Here is a 25,929-nt window from a genome sequence, read left to right on the forward strand (position 1 = left end):
TCGTCTTGAAAGATAATTGATCTAATGGAACATTTTATCATTCTGGCTATTGCACTTTGATACTAAGTTCAGTTGCTAAATATCTCTAGGTTACTATATTTTTAACCATTAGAAAAATTTAATATTTTATTCCTTCCCCATTCATAAACCCCAAACTGTCTAGACAATCTTTACACATAATTCACTTGCCAAATTCAATTTTAAAACAGAAGTTGTAAAGTTATATAATTGCAAAAACAATTATAACTCTATAACTCTTTGAACACTACTGTTTGGGAAGAAGATGCATTCTGAGCATTTGTCTGGGATGGGGGCAGGCATTGGGAAGAGGAAGAATGTTCTGAACTTGGAAGAGAAGTATATGAAGTGTTTGTGGTGGGAGTGATCAGAAACTCACTCGGAGAGGGAGAAAGGGCTGTAAAAGATACTTATTATGAGATGTTAGGGGAGAGTCTTTGGCAGATGAGAGAGTAGTGGGAATAAGTGCTTGACTGAGGTTGGGGACCAGGCTGGCTGGGTCTTGTCTTCTTCTGTGTTCTAAAGATGTTATTCAATTTTACTGTAATTATTTTTGTACTTGTGTGGATTAGGAGTGATGTGTGCTCACTCTCGCTCTATATATAAGTATAGTATAATTTTATCTTTTTTTGTTTTTGGAAGCATTGACATTTTCGTCCTTTCGTTTGTAAAGGAGATTAAATTTACATAATTCTTCTGTTTGTATACTTCTCTGTACAAATGTCACCACCAATGGCATCAGTACTGCTCTGGGAATAGTGTCTGTCAACTGCTGCTGTAGAGCCAGAAGGGGGAGCTCCCAACATTGTTTTTTTGTGTGTCTTGACTAAATAGAGGATAGTGCATGTTTTTAATATCACAGCCAAAGAAAATGGAGGGTAGATATTTGGGTAGGGGGAGTATCCTCTGCCAGCTCATAAGATTTTCTGTATTGCTGCTGTAAGTGATGTGGTAACAAATCCTGTGCTATGCAGGAGGTTGAACTAGACCCTTTACATCTTTGAATCTATGAAATCCCAGTCTCACTTTGTAAGTTTATGGGGGACTTGCCCAACTTTCCCAAAATGAAGACATTGTTAGTACTCAATATACTTACATAAAAACAAGGATTCAGAGAATAACTAAGCTAAAGGGAATGTTCTTTTCAGAAATTCTATGTACTGTAGTGCACCAGAGCTACCTCACAGTAACTGAAAATTGATGTTATAAATGGCTACTTATGATGTTATGTTGAACTTCATCCCAGAGTAAATTTTAATGCCATATTATAAACATGCAAAAACTAAATTTAGATTAGAAATGCTGACAGAGCTCTTAACTACAGCAGATTGAACAACCTCCTGCGACAACCATTGCCACTGCTTTATCTACTTGGATAGAAAACTACAAGTAATGGAAGAATAACGAGTGAAATTCTGTCTTATAGAGATACAGGAAGAGTGTTATGCCATATATTTTAAGAAAGTCATTCTGGAGCAGTTTTTAAATTTCTTTTGTTAGATTACTCAGTATCCCTATGGAAATATTTTATATGAATTCAGATTTTTTTTAAATATTGAACATAAACAAGATTGTATTTTTAGTGTCTCTTTTTGTTTCCCGGATTTTGAATGCAACACTTCATCTGCATATTAGTAATTAAAATAGCCCATTGGTATTTTGTCCCAGAGGATTTGGTCATTCCATAAAGGCAGTTTCCTGTATTGTATATTTCCTGAGGGTATGAGAGCCTATACCTCCTACATATAATAAACTTCTCTTCATCTTTGTCTAATGCCATTAAAGCTGCAAGCCTTTTGTTGTAAAAGTATACTAATGAATAGAAATGTTACAACAAGAACAGAAGTCTTGTGTTTTCCCTTCATCATGCATCATCCATTTTAATTAGACAAAAGGGTGGTGAGCACTGTGACAAGAGTCTGGAATTAAAATCATTAATTGATGTCAAGCTGAAGAGAGACTGCTAACATGAATTTAGTGACAGCAGGAAAGAAATTAACCTTATTACTTTATTTAGTATATTAGATTATTTAATATTTTTCCTATGCAAGGTCAATGTGCTTTATTTATGATTATGGAAAAGGACAAATGATAAAACCTCTGTGAATGTTCATTTTTGTCTAACAATGAAACTTGCACAATAAACCCTTTGAAAACTAAAAACAAAAACAAAAAATCAAAAGGCATGCACCAAAACTTTATAGTTTCTCTTTATAACAGCTTCTTACATATTATAAATGATGGTCATATACCATATGGTCTGTTTTTAGTTGGCCACATGTGTTAACAAGAGCTATCTGGTGGAAAAAGTGCATCTAACAAAATATTACTTCTCTATAGAATAGAGGAAAAATATTAGCATAGCAAAAACTAAACAAATCCCCCCCCTCCAATGGTGATGGTGATTGGAATAACTGACTCTCTTTGCATCATTGGAAATTTGGACTAATAAGAGTTGACATTTAATGTTAAGCATCTACCTTACTTTTGAGAAGAAAGGATGGCAACAGCATCCTACAGATAATCTGTGACCTGAAAGGTCATAATAAAAGAATAAAGGGAGCGTTATCTTCCAGTAAAGGCCATCTGGAACTATTAAAGTATCAGATGGAGTAAGGGTTGAACAGCAGGACACTCTCCTGGTGTCCTTCCAAATTTCCCAGAGAGACCATAATATTTTTATTGGAAAACACCAACCCCCACCCCCACCAGCCAAATATTTTCATAAGAGCGTTTCATCCTACATAAAGAAAAAAAGTAATTCTATATACTGTAATATAGAGAGAATTTTTGCTTGGTTTTGTTACATAACCTACTAAGTGTTCACATGTATCTTTAAAATCGAACCATACCACATTCAGTTGTAAAGTCTGCTTTTGATTTGGTTTATCCCAATGCTGCCTAATGCTTCTCAGCAGTGATCATCCCTTCTACATCCGTATGTACAATAGATATTCATTGTTCCATTGTTTTCCATAGAAGTGTGAGCCATGGCAAACCTTTTCTGACATCCTGGACAACATTTTGCATAAAATTCATTAGTGAGTATAAGAAAAAATCAAAATATGAATTTCTCCTTGGTGATCTTTCGGAAGGAGTATAGATGTGAGTGATGTTTGTTCTTTTCACCATAGGTTTAGTGAAGAGCATTTTAGTATTGTTGATTGTATTTTTACATAATGCTCATGGGCATAATGTTATAAAATGGGTGCAGTGTAAAAGTAATTCAGTGGGATCATAGTTTTTGCAAAAGAGAACACAGAAGTGGAGCATAAGAAGACCGAGCTTTGGCTAATTCTTTGGGCTCACTCACAATTGCTAAAAACAGTCAGTTTTTTAATAGAACACCTTTTATTTTCTACAAGTACCTTTCATAGTGCACAGAGTACTAGATCGTATATTAAAGGTCTACTGTATCTATAGTCTAGGCAGTACAATGACTTTGTGCACTCACTCATCTCTGTTGGAAACTTGGGTTCAAATCAAGAATGCATTCTAAAGAGAAATAGAAATCTGCAAGGAATTTTAGGGGAAAATGTTTCTCCCCCGAATCTGATGAATTATTGCAGGGACAATGGATTTGCTTTTATTTTTCAATCCAACATAGCCATACACGTACATTTTAATACGAAATGCCCATTTAAAAAAACAAGAAGAGTCATTCCAATATGTCTATTAACTTGTTAAACTAAACTGTGTTTATTGCTGTTGAACTGAACAGCACTGAAAACCCATGAAATCCTTTAGGCTGCACTACAGGAGTCTAACACTTTGTAGCTAGCAGCACTTAAACAGTGTGTTTACTCTAATTCTTAAGGACAGTAGCAATTATCTGAATAATCAAAAGGATACCTGATAGCATATTCACAACATGCAGCAAAGGCTCCATCCACAGTGCAGCTGGAATCTTTGTTTTGTAATAGGTTAAGGGCGCAATCATTTTAACAGGTTGCAAGTGACATGGTTCAGGTTGACAGTGCTGCAGCTTTTCTGCCCTCACTACTGTGTTTTCATGTTCACAGCTAAAAGTGCCCAACCAGGGAAGCAACTTAGGGAAGCATTCTGGGAAATGTTGCTATCCCCTGGAGCCCCAGCAACAGTTGCACACACCAAAACTGTGGTTATTTTTGTTTTCTTTTCCTTAGGATTTATGGGATTTCTTATGTAAAACCTGTAATCCCCCGCCTCACAGGTCATGCTGGCTTTTTCCATCATGGAGACTTTTTTGTCACTGCAGATTGCTTCATCTTCCAGCTTCAGGATTATGCTGCTTGTCACCCAATGCCGTGGAAGCATAGCAGCATAGAAGAGATAACAGCACCCAGGATGCTCTGAGTAGGTGTCTGAAGAGGAGGCAAAGGTGCATGCAAAATTTGTTGTCCACTTACGTTACCAAACTGAAGATTGAGGAAGACACTGTGGGCTAGGCTGAGCTCAGCCTGTTGGCAGGATGATGGTCTAAATGCCTGAACCATCAGTTACCAGATGAGACAGCTGCGAATGACCAAGCACATTTCTGACATTCTGTGTGTCTGGTTGGCGAATGGCCTAACAACAGAAATGTGTGAGTATGTGAGCTGCTGTCCTTCTGCATGACAGAGTTGTCATGGCTCTCTGGAGACTGGCCACAAACACCAAATGCTGTTCCCTGGCAGAGCTGTGTGTCTTGGGGAAGATCACAGTTGAAGAAATGGTCCAACAAAGTAAGTGCTACTGATTGATAAAAATGGAGCGCCTGATGTAAGCGGGGGAGGGGTTGAACAACACTGCTGGAGCTTCCCAAGTCATGCTCGGATTACTGATGGGTCTCATTTTCCACTTCTTTGCTCTTTCAATCAGGCCAAAGCATTGAAAGTTTTGCTACTTTGTGCTGGATCACAGGAGCCACTTCCAGGGAGGTAGATATCATTTGGTGTGGCAAATTTCAAGATGCCAGAACATAAAAGAATTCCTAAGAGACAGACTGCAACATTACTATCCCTTCCCCTCAGCAGGGTTACCAGCTGGGATTCTCTGCCAACTCCACTTCTTGGCTTTTGACTCCATTCCCAGATTATAAGGATGAGGACATGTTGGCTCAGTTGTGTCAGAGTGGTGCTTCGTGTATTTTGGGAGACCGGAGGGCTAACACTGAAGAGAAATTGCACATATACAGTCATGACTACTTGGTGTTTGCTTCAGAATATCTGTGAACGCAAAGAAGAGCATGCCATGGGATGCTAAAGCTGGCCTCTGAACTCTGTGCTGTGCAGGTGAGCAGCAAAAGGAATGCTCTGTACCATTAATCCTTTTACTTTGATGCTTGAAGCAAATGGAGGGTGAAAAGGAATGAGCACTCCATGCTCCCGCTTCTACAGGGTTTTCCTACTTGACCTTTTTTTCTTTTTGCTTGTATTTAATATCCTAATGTATGTCTGTCCATCAGTGCTGTCCATAATAAACTGATTTTGATTAAAATCTTCCCTCCGTAGATTCTGCAGAGATGAATGTTGGCTTAAAAATGAATAAAATCCTAAAAAATTCTGCAAGTTCTGCAGACTGTGCAAAATTGTCAAAGTGATGTATGGGAGTGTAACTGAGATTCTAGTTTTCAGCCATTGATCACAACTGGTAATAATTCTCACCTGTGTCCTCAAGGTACCATTGGAAGCAGGTCTGAGATCTTTGGATGGATGGGTGGGACCCATCATAAGTAGAAGAGTGGTTATGAGACTCAGATAAAGATCAAAGAAAGATACAGAAGAGGGTAATTTCGTACACTGACTAGATTGCTGAAACTAGGAAAAAGGCTTCCATCACCCTGAAAGCAGTAGAGAGGGGTATGGACTGCATGAGCTGGCTTACTTGCTGGTACGCCAAGCCCATAAGGCATTTTCCATCTGCAAAGGGGGATCCCTGACAAGAAACGGCTACAGACCAACCCACCTAGTGACCTCTTTATTGGAGGGACACTCTGGCAAAAAATGGCCTGAATGCTGGCATCCCATTTGAATGGCACACACATGTTGACAGACTTTCTGTCACAGCCATTGTTTTTTCCTGTTTTGAATCTATTACGCAGAAGCAGGGGGGAAGCTGGTCCAGTTAACTGGCATTATCGAGCAGCTTGTCATTTAGCTTCTGCCCTTACATAATGCTACTTCTATCCTTAATAAGCACTGCTTCAGTCATCACTGACCTGGAATTGAGACTGTTCAGTCAGATTTTTGTAATTCACTGAGCCTTGGTGGAAGAGGGTAGGATACTGATTATCACTTGGGCAGTGGTTGTATCTTGGCAGCAGCAGGAGCAACAAATTAAATTGGCGAGGCATGTTGCAGACCTGAAGCAGCAGCCAATCCCATTTCTGCTTTCATGGGAGGACAGTTGTGCCTTCACAACAACAGATCTAGTGCTTATGCCCTGGGTGCTTGTTCATTACAGTGGTTCATTACAGTCTCCCTCTCAGCCTGCTGTGTGCTTGCCACAAACTGTACTCCCACACTGCCCATTAATGAAGACATAGGGTAGAGTTTCCAAAATGCCTAAATCACTAATTTAAAAAGTCCCACAAATAGGATTTAGGTTGCCCTAGGTACTCTTGGAAAATTTACTCCTAGCCAATACTTGAGTTAGGATTTTCCTCCTCCAGTGGCCTGACCAGCTTATCGACCTTGACTCTCATCTGCTGGTATCTCAGGTTTGAGTTTTCTACTGTCCACAAATTCAATTTCCTGACATGGGAAGCACTCAGTCCAGTCTCTTGAACAGATTGTCTGTGGTTGCTGGAGATGTTATTCAAATCCTTCTCTTAATTGTACTACACCTTCATGCATTTTTTTTTCGGTGCTGCCGAACGATCATAGAATCATAGAACCATAGGGTTAGAAGAGACCACAAGGGTCATCTAGTCTGCTGGATCTCATTCTCAGCAATGTGATCAGAGATGTGCTGATACTCCCTTTGGCTTCATTTGGCAAATTTCAAACTGGCTGGAATGGTCTCCTCACTCTAGAAAGAAAGATCTTGATAATTCCTTTTGGGCAAAGTGTATTGTCTATTCCTCCATAATAGAGATGGGGGCTGATGGCCAGGTCAGAGCTATCTGAACTATAGTGTAATTGTAAACCTGCTTTCAGCTTCCAGGTGACATAGTCAGATAAGATTTCTGACTTAAGTACAGGGAATAAATAGAGTCCCAGGAGTCATAAACAGTGGTACTTACAGAATATGTATCCATACTAGTTATGGAGAGCAGGAGAACTAGATTACCAGTTACAGTGGTATAGTGAGAGGTGCACATCTACACAACAAAATAACCATGTGCCCAGTGACTTGCAGGAAGCCGTGAGTGTGCCAGAGTAGGCCTCTAACAAGAGTTGTGCAAGCCTAGGGTTCATTGGTGGTTATCCACTTATTAACCATGTGCTGTGGTGGCTTGGTAGCTGGATTAGGGGCCTTTATTTCTGTGAAATATCATTTCAAATGAACATAAAATCAAGAGATGATAGATTGTCTGGTGTCAGTGGATCAGCTTGTTAGTGGAAAGTTCTTCGTACAGTTATATGAAGTTCTGTGGCTAATAGTGTTGTCATTTAAGCGGTCATCATTAGCCTTTGAAGTTAATGCCCCACAGATGTATATTGAAAAAGTTCACACCTTTCCCCATGCTGTGGTTTCAGATTGTCTGCCGCCTCAGAAATACAGCAGTGGATCAGTTGACATTTTCAAGCCCATCTTTACAACCAAATGGGCTTAGAAACTTTTTGTGGTTTTTAATATAAAAGTTCAGATGCTTTTTAACACGGGAAAAATATTCAGTGTTTGCAAAATGCCTTGAAGATGAAAAGGATTATATAAATGCTAAGCATTATTTTTATTATTATTGTTAAATCCATTAGAAATCTGTAGGCAGGCCCTAAATCCTCAGAATTAACTGATTTAAAATGCCAGACACAGGCATTTTTATTGTTCCATGTCGTAAGTAAATTACATTCAGCAGTTGTCAGTCTACTATCTTTTGGACATATATCCACATCACAGAACTGCTGCATGATGGTCCGTCTCTTCTCCTAAGGCAGGATTTAAATAGCAGGAGTGAGAAACATTGGTGGGGATGAAACAATGTTAGCGACTGCTCGGCTCTAGCCCCTGCTGCACTGTATGTTTTCATTAATGTATACATGCACATACATATTTGAATCCCTTCCAAAATGCTGTAATCTAAATTTGCCGTATGTATATTTTATTTAATGAAATGCATAGAAATCAGGTGAGTGGCGAGCTCATATATGAAGCAAGAAACCAAAAAGTTTTTACAAAATTTAAAAAGCCTGTTGAAGCATTAACGTCTAGAGCTGGTTATTTAGCCCCATGTGCATAAAGACATTTCAGAGTTCAGAGTGGTTTAAATCATAGACATTGTAGCACAAAGCGTCCTTTGGGGCAATAGCCAGCATTCTTTGTGAAAATGTGTTTAAATATTTTGTTCTTGTCATAGGATTCCTTTAGATTTGCAGACATAAAATAATGTTAAAACATACTGTGTCCCAAAGAAGACTGTAAGCCAAAACAGTATTTTAAACATTATTTAAAAAATGTGTTGTTTAAACAAGACTGGATACATTTTTAACATCTGCAAGTGATAGCAGTGTGTATAGTAGGCCTGGTTTTTTTATTCAATCTTAAAGCACAGAAAAGTAATTTAAAAAACATTTTGTGGGTCAGTAGAAAGGAGCCTCCCAAAACTTTAACCTTAGAATTATGCTGTGTGTTAAACATTACTGATTGTAAATGGCAATTGAATACTTAGGGTATAATTCACAGTAAAACTGCTGCTTCAGTTTATATGGTATTCAGGCTTGAATCTAATTTTTAACTTTGTGTATTAAAAGATGGATAAAGGTTGTTCTCTTTTGCCAAAGAGGGCAGGACAAGAGGCAGTGGGTTCAAGCTACAGCATAGCATATTTAGATTAAATTTAGGACCGTGCGGACCCTACTGATCCTATAATTCTATATATGAATAATAGGATATGCGTTACTAATTAATGATTGGTAATATTCTACAAACTAGTCTGGATACTACCATAATTACTGGCATAACACCTGACTTTATCACTCCTCAGCCACAGGCAAAGGGATAAACACTGTTGAACCATAGGTGGTTATGTGAACTATGCTACTTCATTGCTGCAAAAACATGAATGGCCCATGACCATATGAATGGCAGACTGAACAGATGAATGGCAGACTGAACAGATGAATGGCGGACTATCATTAAGAAGAGATGAAACTTTACAAAGTACATCTTGCCAGGATGTAGATGGCTATGTGATATTCATGGGCAAACCATGGCTAAATTCACCAGAATGGCAATGTGATATTCATTGTAACATTAGGGATGATCTCACCAGTTGGGTAGGAATGATTCATAATTATCACATGTAAAAATCATATCAGGCATAGTTTGGACTGACCAATACACATTTTAGTTCATGACATTTATAGTTAAATTGTCAATTTTCATGCACTAAAAGGTTGGCTGCCTGCAATATTCGAAATATTTTTTCAGTCAAGGCAATATCAACTAAAGCTTCTAGGATGTGATGAAACGATGGCTCTTGAAACTGCAAATAAAATGCCAGAACCTACCAGTACCTGACCTCCCTTATTTATTTTTCTGTTCAGATAGCAGTAATATCAACAAATGTTACAGAAGTCCCCAAAATACAATTAACATAGAACTTCAAAATAGAAATGAAATCTTCAGCTAAAGCAGGCCTTTTCCAGGCTTTGGTCCCTTGTGTTTATACCATGTGTATTTTAGATAGAACCCAGTATAGTTAAGGTTGCAAACAATTTGAATCACAACCACCTATTCTTTGAATTATGGGACAGTGAAAAATATGTCTTTTCCCCACTGTGTAACAAGTTGTAATCACACTATTTTTTAACAGGCATACTGCAAAAACTGTGGAAGTTTGAAACTTGTTTTGGACATAATTCTCGTGGAGAACTAGTTCCTTTGCTTATTTGAAAAATATGTTTAATCTGAGAAAAATTAGGAGCATTTGAAAAGAGGAGATTGAATCATTTCAGTAAAAAGTGCCCTTAACACTCTGGGTGTCCTTTAGATGTATTGGAAGCTGATTGCCTCTAGATTTTCTGTTTTCATTAAAATCAAATGGAAAAAAAACCCTAATATTAATACAAACATTAAATTTCAAAGTAAAACTTTCAAAAAATGAATGAATTACAAAAGTTAACTTGCTCTGGTAATGTTCACTTGATCATGTTGCACTTGTGTGTATTTTTTGTTTTTTCTTAACTGAAAATCACAACCTATTGCTTTTTATTTGTATGCCATAAAATCTATTGGAGTCCAGATTCACTCCAAAGTGAAATTGAGTGTAGAGTCTTATTGCAATATCTAGTACTGGAAAGACCACTTGAAAGAACAGACTGAGCCTGCACAAACCTTCCATGACAACGTTAGGATAGGTGAGTGGATTGTAAGCAGGTGACTCCTACCTAAAAGAGTGGATAGCACCGGCTGGGAAGAGAGGTATGGGGACAGGCAGTTATTTTGTGTGAAGAATGGGTGCTTTCACCAAACATCTATGGAGTTAAAGAGGAATGAAACCTGCCCCTCCCCACCCTTGGCATATATAATTCCCACATTTAGTTAATTCAGATGAACTTTTCTGAGTGCTTGTCTACATGACCCCCCAGTTCTGACTACAGGGGAAGTGAACTGCAACATGCACTAGCATGCTGCGCTGTAACTCCCCTGTATGGACTCTACAAATGCAAACTAGAAGGTAGCTAGTTTGGGTTAATGTATTCCTGTTTAAACAGAGCTATATTAACATGAACTTAGATGTCTTTTAGTTCACATCCACAGCATCCACACAGGGGAGTTACAGCGCAGCACATTAGCACCCACTTCAATTCACACCCCTGTAGTCGGAACTGCAGGGCCATATAGACATAGCCTGAGTTGTCCCCATGTAGACCAGCCCATAGACTGAAATTGAAAACACTTGAATGTACAGGATGTGTCTGTAATATTGCTCTAAAGTGCCTGCTAGTTAGTGAGGGAAAAACGTTGTGTTGAAAGAAATATATTATTGTGAATAAAAGTATTTTCACATGAGTTATTTTTTAAAAACTCAGTTTCAGCCTTGTTTTTATTTTGCAGAATTCAAGCTAAAACTCGGGAATTTCGAGAGAAACAAGCTCGCGAACGTGACTATGCCGAGATCCAAGATTTTAACCGGACATTTGGATGTGAGGCTGACCCAGTGTATACTGGAATGGCTTCATATGACTCTTCCTCAAATAGTGGCGCAATGACTTTGAACACCAGGCCACAGAGCCCCAGGGAAGGACAGACAGTTGAAGCGTTATATGCCCAAGTGAAGAAACCAAGAAATTCAAAGTCTTCACCTGTAGACAGGTAGGCACCAGACATCAGTCAATACTATATTTCAAAATTCAGCTTCATGATGTTTTTGCCATAGGAGTACTGTTCATTACTGTAAAAGCCAGAGCTGCATTTTATTAATGGCTTTTAAAAAGCCTTTATGTAGAAAAATATTGAATTAACACAAATCAAGTCATAATGGAATAAGAAACACAAGCTTTTGTAATGATTCTAACATTTCATCTCATTCTTTAAATGGTTTTGGACCCAAGATTCACTATTTAGTATAATTCAAATTACAGTCAAACTTGTAACAGCCTCTGGTTTAATTATCAGAAGTCTTGCTAATGTGATTGGAGGACAATGACAATTCTGAATTCTGTTTGGAGCAATTATTTGAGATGTGCAAAACTCTTGTAATGAGACCAAAAGCCTGGCAAAGCTTACCTGGATTCTGATTTTATTGCAAATCTGAACCTCCGCCCAGCTGTGTGAACTTTTTGAGAAAACCTAGGCCAAGTAAGTGAACTAGGGCTGGCTTTGGGCCAACTTCCTTACCACTGACTCTGGTGGGGAGAAATTTGTGTGTGGCTGTTTGGTGGTCATGGGGGGAGCTGTTTGTTCGTTTTGGTGGCCAAACTAAGCTATATTTGTCAGTTTTGCATTGCGTCATTTCAAAATCAGGTTCAACTCTACTCTGTTTTGGCTGAGACTTGAATTCACCTGAAAATTTGCAGCAAAAATTGGGACGCCAAATTCCACAATCAAGAACTGTCAAAAATTGTCTAAACTTCTGTAGACCAAACGTGGCAAAGTTCACACAGCTCTGATTATTAAATGACTAAGAAATGCCCCTCTCGTTCATATTCCTGGCTTGGTAGCTTTGTATTTTCTACAATTTGCAAAAAATAATTTTAAATTCCTAGTACAGAAGACATTGGTAATTCAATAGAATATATAGATTCATCGCAGATACATTTTAGCTCATGGAGCACACCCCCCCCCCTCCACCTTTCCTCTCAAAAGATCAATGCTGCCACATTTACAATAACCCAAATGAAACCATTTCTCCTGGTTACATGTATTTGAGGTCTGTAACCTACATCAGAATTGGACTTTAAATTTGCATATTTCACTTAAAACCAACAGACATTAAATTCCCATGGTGCCAGTGATGATGTAGCATTTCACCTCAAGGGGATGTAGCTCTCACCTATAGTTTAGCTGATTGTTTAGAGCTATTTTGAATAGAGGGATGGAAACTGTTATAGGTAACCCTCAGCTGGACCGAGTGGGAAATATTTTTTTAAAGGGGGCCTTCATCATGGCAGAAATATGTACATTATAACAGAAAAATACACCATCAGATATTGAGAACTAATGAAATTTCAGGTGGACTTTGCCAAACATTTTTACTAACATTCAGTAACATATGGCTGCCTTTCCTTTTTTGATCACTCTGGTTTTCTAAATTGCTTAGCAAATATGCATGGTGTAGGGCCTTTTTTGTGCATAAAATAAAATTGTTTATAATAAATACAGTCTGAATATACAACTTTTTTTTAAGTTGGAAAACATATGGATCTTAACAAATACTGTTTCACCTTTAGGCTTGGAGTTTTACATGCCTTCTTCCTTTTTACTTATCCCTGTATTGACTGATGGCAATATAATTAGGTGCCAGAAATCACATCACTTTTAGTGACCTTGAAAATCAAGATAGTCTGGTTGGATAGTATGGTTGCCACACTGACTTTTACAACTGTTTTTGTTAGACCAAAGGCACTGTTCCATGCCTGAGTTGAATAGCATCAATGTCACATGAAGAAAAAGAGTTATCTTTGATGAAAACTTGGCAGGGAGAAAAGTAAGACCTGCCTGACCTAGCTAACTATGTGGGATCGCTGATGAAAGATCAAGAACAGTGAGAGAGAGCAAAAGTGAAGTTATGGCTGGGATATTGTTGGACTGTGGTGATAATCAAGAAGGCAGAATTGAAGAGCACACTAGTCTCTTGTTTGCACCTTCAAGCGGTTAGTTATTGAAGTCCAGAAAGTACTGAGGACTTCATTAAGGACTATTGGATCATGCCACGAGAAAAGGGAAGACCCATCAAAATTGAGAAAAAGCAACAAATGACTTCGTGAAAACAGGGCAGTGAGGAAGCAGGATTCACTAAAGACAAGGATGACAGGAAACCTAGCAAGAATGAAACTTGGGAAAAATTGAACAGTTGAAATGAAAAGAGAATCATATTTGTAAAGTGCCCATCACAGTAGTTAGTATCTGGGCTCTAGGATACAAACTTGTCTAGCACATGGAATACTCTCCATCAGGACCCTAGCTCTCCACTCTCTCCTCCCTCTTCTTAATAGAAATCAAACTCCAAATAGAGTTGGAAAGTACCTTCATTAAAATATGGGTATTGCAGCAAGTCTGAGAGGCTCATGCTCAGCTTAATCTCCTATCAAAGTTTAACCTGTGGCCATGGGTCCTAGCTGAGAGAGCTTGGCATCTGACCCTTGCAAGAGCTTCGTCTCTGACAGATGAAAACCCTGTTTGAATGCAGCTGCCGCTCTTGGGCACAGAGGTGAGAGACGTCTTTGAGATTACTGGGGTGGGTCCCAGTCTGGTTAGGACTTTGTGAAGGAAGATCAGGATCTTGAATTGATTTAATATTCAGTTGTGTTGGAACCAGTGGAGGCCTGGGACATGATAGAGCTGCTTCAGACTCCTGGATCTCCTGCCTCTATCAAAGGAGAGTTGAGGCATCCACCAAGATATTATGGGGCACTGTTCTGGGCCCCATATGAAGGTCTTGATAATCTTACTAAATCCTTTAAAATAGGATGGTGAGATGATGACGGGTAGCCTTCTGAAAATGTACGACAATCTAGATAAGACATTCATCTTAACTGTGTTAATTTTCCCACAGAGGCTCAGAGAAAGCTCTTGCCAGAAACTAGAGTCTTCGGCTAGTTGTAGTCTGGAGATGGGTGTGGTATGTTCATAATCGTGCATTGTGTGTGCATATCTTCTTTAGCATGTGGGTTGCTGCCTGCTTCACCATCTTTATCTTCTTGATGGCCTTTATGGTATCTCCAGGCAGTTCATGTTACAGTAGTCTGGCCTGGGAATATTGAAATTCTAATTCACCTTTAGGTCATTATCCAAAAAAGGGCAGAGTCTCCTGGCCAGCTATTTATAAAAGACATTCTTTGACCCTCAGGTTGTGTGTTACCTTAACATGTCCCTCAGCACTGTATCAACCTGCTAGTTTCTAGTCACCATCTTCCAAGCCCTGAATAACGTTGCCCCTCTTATTCATCTGCCCTCATCTTGTTTCTGATTGCCCCCACTGCCTCCTCTTCACCAGTGATGCCAGCCTCATCTGCTTTTTGTCATTTCCCCACACAAATATCTCCATGCCTTTTTCTGTGCCATCTCCTATGTATTGACTGCCCCTTCCTAAGCTTGTTTACAAGGTCTCTAACCTCTCAGCCATCAAATTTATCCTGATAACCCACTTCTCATGATGCCCACAGGGAATTTGATGACTCATAATGGCTAATTTTGAGAAGTAATTAGGAATAGTATTTACATCCTAAACATGTTGCTTATATTAGTGTTGACATAAACTTATAGCACAATGATGTGACGAATCACCATTTTGATTATAAGTTGTACCCATTTGCCCTACCCTATCTGTCTTTAAATATGTAAGTTCTCCTAAATAGAGACCGTCTTTTCCTTTCTCTTTGGAAAGCAGCTATCAGCCATTGTAGGTGTTAAAAGAAAAAAATAAAAATAGTATTTCCTCAGTAGATGATCTGGTGGATTGCCATTAGATGGTTCTAATAGCATCCCTGAAATGTTCAGTTTATGTTAAAAGTGGGGTGGTGTAGTTGGAACATTTTATTTCTATACAGGTTTGTGTTTAGTGCCAAACAAAATTTGACATTTAAATATGTTTGAAAGGTTATTTGAATTTTCCTGTGAAGAAACCTGTAAACAAAATGTCTCCAGAATAGCTTGCATACTGTTGTTCAGAACTTATGTCAAATCTTTCCTTAACTTACAACAGAACTATTGTGTCTAATTGTGAGGCTATGGTCAGGGTTTGTTTTTCTGTAATATCCTGAGACAACTTTTATTTTCATCAAGACTAGCCATCAAGTTACGTAACCTTAACTGTCATGCTATCTGAATGTTAACAAGCAGTAGATAAAGCATATAAACATACAGCTGCTCATTATGATCTTGTGAAAGCAGGTTTCTGTGTTAAGTGTAAGAATGCCATAACAATAGCATCTATGGATATGACTGAGGTGTTGTCCTTGTAAACTGTCAAACAAAAAAATGTCCCAAAACTTCTTTTGCATCCTAATATTTCTAATCAGCATGCTACCAAAAATCCATTTTTCCCCTGCTGAGTGGGGGGTGCTCAGATTTTTTTTAATGTCATGAGAACTGTTACAATGTTTGACAAATTTCTGCAATACATTGAAAAGACAAAAAAAAAAATTGTTCCTGAAAGCATCGATCCACACATTTCCCAAAATGTAAATAAAAATGATGTGTATAATGTCAAAGTAAATAAAAAGAGAGAGAGGTGTTTGCTTACTAACTGGGGATAGAGAGAATATTGTGGTCAATTCTCATGCAAAAGTTAGAACATAAGAATGGCCATACTGGGTCAGACCAAAGGTCCATTTAGTCCAGTATCCCGTCTTCCAACAGTGGCCAATGTCAGGTGGCCCAGAGGGAATGAACAGAACAGGTGATCATCAAGTGATCCATCCCCTGTCACCAATTGCCTAACTACAACTTCAATCATGCCAGTTTTGACTACAAGAATTCTATACAATAGAATTTATGAGCACCTTCTCTAGGACTTTTTCCTTAGTAAATTTCCATATGGGAGTCATAGAGGTTGGAATTAGGGGTGCTGGGGATGCTGCCACACCCCCTGGCTTGAAGTGGTTTCCATCAGATACAGGGTTTACAGTTTGGTTCAATGGCTCTCAGCACCCCCACTATACAAATTGTTCCAGCATCCCAATGGGATTTCAGATTGCTTCAGAAATACTTCTGTATGCAGAATTTAACTGAGGTTAGAGGAAAATAAATCAGTGATGGGTACTATAAGGTGGTTCTTTTATAAAGAAGGTACCATCAAGCAATTCATATATATAGTTTGACATTGTGACGTTCTTCATTTTGAGCTTTTATGAAATCCTTGCAGATTTCAAGCCTGCAGTAATGTAGGTAGATAACAAGCCTCAGTGATTTTCAAAACCCATTTTAAATCTTAATAATTCTAGTCATATCAGATTGTCTTCTGTAGCACTAAACATGTTTTCCAAATCAATCTCTAGGAATTACAGAGATTATTTTCTTAACAGAGGAGGAATTTATATGTTCCGAGAATGACGAATATTGAAACTGTAACAAAAACTAGGCAGTTTGAGGGCTTGGTTATCAGTTCAGCTCTAAGTATATTAGTTGTCTTCGCTATATTAGTTCCATTCTGTGTTCTAATGATTTGCACAGACAGTTTGTGCTGCTAAGATTTTGTTTAAATGCATCATCTCTTCACTTTAGACATTAAAAAGAAAGAAATGTGATGGAGTTCATGAGGCATGTTTATTTTACATGACTGGACCAAAAGGGTGTCTTGTGAATTGCATTCCTGTAGATATGACTTTTGGGTTAGCTGAGAAATGTGTGTTAGTATGTTTTACATCATGCAGAAGAAAACATGGACTGCTGATCAATATTTTTTTTCATGTAGATGACAATGATGCTATACAATCAAGTTTTTATTGCTATCACCTAACATCCATAGTTGGAAAGTCCATAGTAGAAAGACAGCTCCTAATGGGCATTTACTGGCTGTCGCCATGTAATCATTTCCCACCAAGAGTGCATTGTCCTCAAACATAATTGAAATAAAATAGGCACTGTGCTGCCGCAAATCTAAATAGCTTGAAAATAGTAGGCTTGACTCCCCCAACTCAGTGAGGACACTTTAATGGAAAAATAAATACCATAATCATATGCTTTTTGCATGCATTCGACCATTAAAAAGAAAAATGCCCATTTTAGAAGAAGAGACCTCTATGAACTGGTTTCTTTTCCATCAAAACTGGAATCAAGTTATGTCAAAGAAATATTTGGGGACTGAAAAAACAAAAAACAAAAACAACAGTTCCCTCAGCTATCATCTGTTTAGTGCTAAAAGGCAACTGCTGTTTTAAAAATTTAAGGTCACACTACAAATTTTTATTTGCTGCTCTTACAGATGAGAGAGAGCGTTTTATTTAGATGTTAAGTATTTGTTCAGTAGTGTTCTGCTTAACTTGAGGTGGGAATAATGAATTCTTCAGAGTAGCAAGACACATTCTAATATAATTTCAAAATATATCAAAAAGAGTAGAATAAACATACTCATTCTTTCTGGCCTATGTGAAATAATTCTCTGTAATAGCCCAGTAGGTCACAAAAGCTATGAAATATTATATAGTAATGCCAGGATAAATATTTGTTAAAAAAACCAAGACACCCATACTGTTATATTAAACTTCTCCTTTATTAGTAATGTCAGTCATAGGAATTTTCTTTAAAGTCTGAGGTATCCATTCACACATATAAATCTAAGCTTACTGCCATACCCATAATAGATGAAGATATGAGTTATTACACAGGATGACACATCCTGTAAGTGCCAAGATTTTCTCTTACACAAAAAGAGTTATGACAGTTCTTTCATTTGCTCTGAGGTGCTAGTATAGGAGCATTGCAATGAAATGAAAGACTAAGGTAATATAAGCCACCTAACCAATGACATTTTAAACTGTTAACTACCTGGGTTGAATAAGGCTATGAGTAGCGCCTATCCCACCCAACCTTTGTTTATTGCCATCCTTCCTATGGACGGTCTGTCTTATAGCTTGATTCTCCACAATTATTCTTGTTCAGTAGTGCCTTACTCCACAAGTAGCTACACTGAGATGAGTTTTAATGGGGCTACTTGCAGAATAAAGGTACCCCTTCATGTCAGTGAGGGTGACAGAATCGGGCCTTTATACTGTAAGCTTTTCAGAGCAGGGATCTGTCCGTTTTATTTATACATAAGGCTCCATAATTCATTTGTGGTGCTGTATAAATAATGTTTTTTAAAATCCATATATTTTCATTAGTGTTACCTCAAAAACACAGGGCCCTATTCTTATTTACAGCAAGCCTCTTTTCACCACTCTGGCAATGTACAGGAGCCTTACATTTATGCCCATTGTAAGGCCCCTTTACACTGGCAGAGTGGTGAAAAGAGGCTTAATGTAAATGCGACTCTGATTTCCTATTAAAATGGGCTTTTAAGAATGGCATGCATCCTATCCTGGGTAATTCAATGACAGCATTGTGGGGAACAGCTAACAGTCAGACCTGTCCAATGCACCAAACTAAAACTAATACCTGAGAAAAGAGGGGCATGCATGTTTGGCTCGTCTTTCTCTTCCTTGTGGCATATTCTTCTTGTGACTGTGGTGAACTGCGGACAGCTAGTGAATGGGGTTTGAGACTCACTGGGATCCTTTGTGCCTACTACTATTCCATTTGATTTTAGCACTTACACTCATACTTTACATGAAGATCAGTGCATTCCTGTTCTTCCACTGCCAACACCATAAACCAACAACCCCGACCCTCTAGACTGCCTAAAAATAGTTTTCTGTTTTATAGACCTGTGGATCTAGGGACCATTAGAAACTAATAGCACTGGTATTCTGGGGACTTAGGTTGCTTTCCTTTTTCCTTCTTGAATCTTGATGGACTATAAAACAAATTTTAATATAAATTCATGAGGATTTATGTAGAGCCCCTATTGTGAGGAGTATTTGCTGTGACACTATCCAGTGTTCGGGTTATGATTTGGGAGGGGAGAGGGAGGTGAAGATTTACAGTGAGCTCTATTCAAAACATTCATTTTAATTACTCAGATGTTCTATATACTCTCTGACTAGATCCCAAGTGCTGACACTGTTGTGAGAACCACTTAATTATACATTTACCACAGCCTCACTGAAACCCTGGAATGTTTGCTTCTTCCCTCTCCAAACAGGCTTGATTTGTAATCTAAAGAGTGACAGCTATTTGTTGTTTTTCCAAAAACAGAATGAGTTAGTACTTCTAGAAATGTTTTCAGTGGGAAAATGTATGGCAAGATAAGAAAGAAATGAACTTCCTATGGAAGGTTACAAAGCAGGAAGTGAACTGGGTTCCACCCAAAAGTACACCTTGTTGCTATTATACCTAAAGGTTGTTATAATTTTCTAGAAGTAAGCAATAACTCTGTTCAGTTCTGTAAATGATTTATTTAAGTGCAACTATTTTCTATGGTGAGCCAAGATAGTTAGCACAGCAGAGATTCAAAACTTGTCACTCTTCATCAGTATAAGTGTACAATCAAGATGCAAAAGTGGAATAAGACAACATCCTGTTGCCAAGATATGAAAGAAGAAAGCAGCTTTTGGTTTTTTTCATGCTGTAGAAGACACAGTTTAATAAAAATAAACTTGCACAATGTTTTTCTTTAGAGTGAAGCAATACTTGATATAAAGGAGAAAAAAAGCTGCTGTTTCAGCTGTGTAGTAATTATCATAAAATATATTCCACCAAATGAACTATCTAGCAACAGAGTGAGCACACAAAGTTTTCTACCACCCAGCATACCTGTGCTGTAGAAGCTTTCTGGTTTTCTTGTTGAAAAAAATATAGTAAATGCTTTTTGAAAGCCTTAAAATGCTTTTGAAAAGCAATAGCCCTTTCAGTTCTTTAAGGAAGTGTTATGTTCTTCCCATTAGGTGCTGTTAACATCTGTTTCCTTCTAGTCCTGTTGACCTAAATGTGCAGTTGGGGCCTGATGTTGTGCAACATAGTTATAGCACAGGGCACTCCATTTGCACTAGACACTCACAGTGGACATACACAGATTTAAAAAATCTCTAAAGGACATAATAGATGTTTCCTGGATTTTCTTGGGCATTATTAGTGCTCCAAAGATGGGAGGAGAAAGTTGTTAAGTACTTGAAATGGAAGTGCTTGAAGAATATAATTTCCTACACTCTAACTTTTCACAAGCCATGTAAACCTTCAAATAAAACCAAAAACTTACAAAATACTAACAAATGCCTCTCTTTGTGCTGAGTATGAGCCTCAGCAAATAAAAAGCAAATTTGTTTCCTGTTATACCTCTGGCTGTCCCTCCAGTCTGCCTGGCTACTCTGTTCTTGTGAAGTACTCAAGACCCTTGCACTCTGAGCACATTAGAAAGCAGGGTTTTGTATATTTCCGTGTGCTGCCTGATCATAAGAATGAAATAAACGGGCAGAGCTAGGGGAGAACACGCTCTGCATATGAAGAAAAGTAGTTATCTGCTCACTAGGGAAAAATTGAATTTAATTCTGTTGCAGGACTCATGTTAGAACGTTTATAGTTTCTTGGCTAAAGATGACAGTTGGTAAAATGGGTATTATAGAGATGCCACTTGTAGCTCTGTAGTTAAGGCTGATTTGAGTTTTACACATAATTTATAAAACAGGCCAAATTTTGGATTCATCAACTTTTATAAATATCCCTTTTAAATATGCATAAGAAGCAAAGATAGGATTTTGGATAATCTCTAAATCCAACAGTGTGTTTTCTCTCACCATCCTGCGCTATGTACACAGTACTGTACACTTTTGTCCCATGCGTTTACCCCTTCTGAGTACAATGGGCGTACGCTACTGCAACAAACAAGAAGTAGTTTTAGAACAGTGTTTGAGGAAGTACAAGAATTGCCTTGAGGAGGAGGATGGGAACTACTGTTTAATTCGTACCCTTCAGTGAGGCGCTTAGGAAAGAGATGAGGTAAGAGTACTATTTTAAAAAAAGAAATGAAATGAATTACCTCGGAGGAGTAACCGTGTGTGTGACTGCTTCATACTTACATCCAAAGACCTGCTCTGATTTAGTACATGGATATTTCTTCTAAAGGATAGGTTAGGCATTCCCTATAGTCCCACTATTGAGGGCCCCGTAAGTAACCCAATTTGGTTCACCAGGACCACTCAGAAAAGTATAATCTACCCTCAGTAGTTAATATTTGCAGGATCCAGAGGCCTTAAACTATAAGTAACTTACAGCAGGGCCTGTATCTCCTTGTGTATCTTGTACAGTACACTGGTACTTCTTAACAGATAACATATGATGATGATAATAGGTGAAAGGTAGTATAATAGTTAACGTCTATAATGTTCTTATAATTAGAAAACTCAATTTGACCCACTGTTATTTTATTATTAGTCTTCTTTACATGTAAAACAAACTATATTTAACCACACTGTTTATTCTTATAGCCTGGCTTGTTTGTTTATGTGACCTAAAACATATCCTGCTTCCGATCCGAGTATTTCATGATTGACGGAAGTGATGCAGTCTTGTCAGGGGGAAAAGAGTCCTGTACAGGAACCTTTAGGAAGGAAATGACATCACTGTGTGGGTTTTTTTAATGCCCTTTAACATCTTGTAGACTAATTTAATGCTTGTGAAAGGTTCCAGATTGACAGCCCTGGACGTTGAGTAGTTTCTTAAAGACCCAGTTTAACTTTTTCTTGTCTGGAAAGATATAATGCTTCCCACTCTTCCCCTTCTCAAACTGTATAACCAGTAGTGTATTGTATTGGTACAGTGTGAATGATGGCATAATTTTCTAAGAACTAAAAGATTATATATAAGAACACTGAAATCTTGTTTCTTATGGCTCAGACATTGAGATGTTTAGAAGTTAAAAGGTTTTTCACATGATCTATTTTATATTATTATGATTTTCTGAAAAATGTTCTTGTAACATCAGTTGTACTTACTCTCTACAAAATTATTTTCCATCCCTTAAAATACCAATGACATTTAAATAGGTTTTCAATCTGATGTATTTGACTCATGCATGCAGATCTTTCTTAGATTATGGACATATGAAACATTTTTACAGTTAATAGAGCAGATATTTGTAACTGATAAGCAATTGAGTACAGTAGGCGATCATTTTATGCAGTTTTATGTCATGTTACATTATTAATTAATTTGAAAGAAACATGAAAAGAACAGGTTTTGCTTCATTTTAATTGTTATAAACCATCTAGTAAATTAATATTAATAGATTTTGTAATAATATATAGCACTTGTAAATACATTATTTAATAAAAATGTCCCCTGCGTCCAAACACTGAACCATTAGTGCAGAAGAACATGGTGCCTATAGAAAGAGTCCTGCTATTGAGCACCTGAGACTAATCCTCCTATCCAGCACCCTCACCTAACAAGCAGAGGAGATGGAAGATACCAGTCTTAATTTCTGGCCTATAGCACTGAGACGTGGTTTATTCTTACTTGCAGCTCATGCCTCCCATGTAACCTAATAGTTGTAGTATATGGCATTGGGTATTATGTGCCATAAAGAAAACGCTACAAAACTGTCTGATTTTCTTTATCACTGGCATAATAAATCTAGTATAAAAGTAGTAAAAGGGTTTCCCCTGTGTTGTTTTATGTATCCTCTTAAGTTGCACTTTGTCCATTTGCCTGAGAGCAACTACGTGCACAGTTCCTAAAATGTAGTCACATGAACCCACCCTTTCCCAAGGATAGCTAAATACCCCTCAAGGAAGGAAGGAATGCATCTGGTCTGATTTAATTAGCTAGGTGTGATTTAAAGGTTGCAGAAATCAAAAAGGCTTATTCATTTTCCCTCTACAATCATTTTCCTTAATATTTCATCAAAACCTGCTGATTCGGAGACCACCTTCTGGGCTTTGATTCATTATGACTGCAGACATAATTTAATTTTCCCCCTTTTTCTCATTCTGTGATATACTCTTTCATCTCTGAGACACTGTTAAGATGTTTCTAACATTCACAGATTGCTAATTGATCTAACTTTTTTTAAACTGTACTTAAAGCTAAGATCTCTCTGCTGTAAAAACAATTTTTCATGCATTTGCTTTTAATACGTTTTCTTTCATTCTGTGCATCTGATAATGTGAAAATTTTCTTACATATGTTCTGAAAATTAAGGACATTTCATTTTTTATGCCCTACTAATAGTGAATCACATTCCTCTGTAATTTGGAAACATTCTTGGGCTATAGACTGAAGATGATGCCAGAACATTGACTCAGAAAAGTATTTGTTCTACAATCATTTATTATTATCACTACTACAGCACTCAGATGTGTGCAAGGTGCTTGAGTACCAATAGAAAGAAATGACTTCAGCCCTTATGAGTTTACAATTGCAGTTTGGGTGTGATGCAGTGGGTGAGGGTAACAAACATTAGGGAGGTCGTGGGGGTGAGATTAGGAGTAGTCTTTAAAGCAATAAGATCACACAGTTACTGAGTTAGGCATCTGCAGATATTTATGGTTCAATTGGAACTAATTTGGATTTTTAAAAAAATTACTACTGATTCACTTTGCATAAGCCCCACATCAGAAGTGAATCTCAAGGAATTTGAATGATGAGAGTGGGTAGTAACTTGGAGCACCAGAATTGAAAGGGCATTTCAGTGGAAGAAGCCCTAGTCAAAAGAGCTAGTTCCATTCTTCTGGCACAATGAAACTCTCAAAAATAAGAATCTAGCTCATCTCTGCAAGAGGCAGAACCTTCTCTGGGGGTGAGGAGACTGTGGAATGAACTTCCCCAGGAACAAAGGACTATCCCAAAACTCACCACTTTCCACTCCAAGTGCAATGAGTGTTTATTTGACCTGCTTTCTCTAGCATAAAGACATAGATACCAATAGGTATATTAAACAAACAAAAAAACCCCACAACACCAGCACCCTACCAAAACAAGACACGACACTCCAAATGCTTCTCCCTCTGGGGAGGGGTTAAGAGAACAAACAACACATGATAGATCACGTTGCTTAATTCTCTACTAAAGGTGCTCAGATACTAACGTGAGGAGCAGAATATAAAAATCTATACTGTATAGAATAGACTTCAGCAGGACTATTCACGTGAGTAAGGGTTGTGGGATTGGCACCTACATGACCACACTCTGAACACAAGTAACTTCTAGTTTAGAAAATGCATTAGTGCTGCTGTTTTCAGTGGAGTTACACTGCTTTCTTCCTGATGGAAAATCTTACTACATAGACTACAAGGAGCCTTAAATGCAGGTTTTAACCCTACCAATCACTTGTTACGTGCCAACAACAAAATTCAGTGGGACAGGAAAGATAAAACTACCAGGCAGACTGGGACTCTTACTGGTTTTGGTGGTGGTGGATCTGGAGGAGCCAGATTCGTCGTATTTTGATAATTTACTTTACTCATCTCTCACTCATAAAAAGACTACACTTAGTGAATGCAGTTGATGTCTGTACCAGGCATGCACATGATTTAGAGCAGGATCATGTGTTTCTTTTAATATGCATGATGATTTACCTCAATCCAGTCTAAATTGAATTTCAAAAAATGTTCGCTAGGTCTTGCTTAGATGGTCAGAGCTAAATTGTAGCCTGTCTTCTAAAGCCACATTGAATAATTTGAGTAGACTGAATTTCATTAGCTTTCATTAGTTGTACCATTTTTGATGGTGGGTAAAATTGCTGCAGCTTAGGACATCAGAATTGAATAGGACAATAGGTAGAACCTAGACAGCATTCAACATTAGAAATAATCTTGCTTCTTTGGGCTTCAGATTTACATTTTTAATACTCCTTACCATACTCAATGCTGCCTCCATCATGTATATAATATATTGTGTGTGTATGCAATGTATATAAAGTGTGTGTGTATGTGTATATTGAGATAGAAACAAAAATATGTACATCTGTTTAATATATCACTCTATAACATCAGAAACATGAAATTTAAGAATCAAGATTATACAGGATTTGAAGGATTGTGTAAATAACTCAGGATAAGGGCCACCTTGCAAAATTATAATTCACTATTTACATGCAACATTTCTATGCATTTCCATAAAATAAATATTTTGTTCATACATATTTCATAGTTACACTTAGCCATGTGGCTTGTTTTGCCTGAATTATTTTAATAAATCCATTGTCTCTTCCATATATAGTATGAAAGGGCAAACCATAACCCTTAATTTTTCTTTGTCATTCAGGAAGTATATGAAGCTACTTTTTCTTTTTTCAGAACATACACTTAAATACTCATAAAAGTAACCTTTATGGTGTTAATAAGAGAACTTTAAGAATACAGCTGTACAATTTCTGTGCTACGAAAATGTATACCAGCTGTGGACTGTTTCTGTTACACTTACAGAGGGCTTTTAGCATTCTTATTTTAACATTTTAGGATTCTGTAGCTCATCTGTACACAGTCCTTTGCTGGAATTTAGTATAAAAAAATCATGGCCCACAGAGATTTGATATTGCATTTTCAGGGGACTGTAATGAAAGCTTCCATCCAGACTACGACAACTGCTCAC

The 25,929-nt window shown here is 37.7% G+C and overlaps 1 protein-coding gene across 12 annotated transcripts in view; it reads left to right on the plus strand.

Annotated features, from left to right (window-relative positions):
* Positions 1–25,929, plus strand: part of PARD3 (par-3 family cell polarity regulator) — a 627,608-nt gene that overhangs the window by 489,057 nt on the left and 112,622 nt on the right. For 9 of the 12 annotated variants that reach the window (XM_039524331.1, XM_039524332.1, XM_039524326.1 and 6 more), the window contains one exon: positions 11,200–11,457. The exons of 2 other annotated variants lie outside the window; for them this stretch is intronic. In XM_039524331.1, coding sequence (XP_039380265.1) covers positions 11,200–11,457 — 258 coding nt within the window. Of the gene's footprint in view, positions 1–10,384; positions 10,416–11,199; positions 11,458–25,929 lie in introns of those variants that run through there. One more of the 12 variants, XM_039524337.1, reaches the window with a different exon arrangement.

The sequence above is a fragment of the Mauremys reevesii genome, linkage group 2, assembly GCF_016161935.1.
Source record: "Mauremys reevesii isolate NIE-2019 linkage group 2, ASM1616193v1, whole genome shotgun sequence".
NCBI classification, from domain to species: domain Eukaryota; kingdom Metazoa; phylum Chordata; order Testudines; family Geoemydidae; genus Mauremys; species Mauremys reevesii.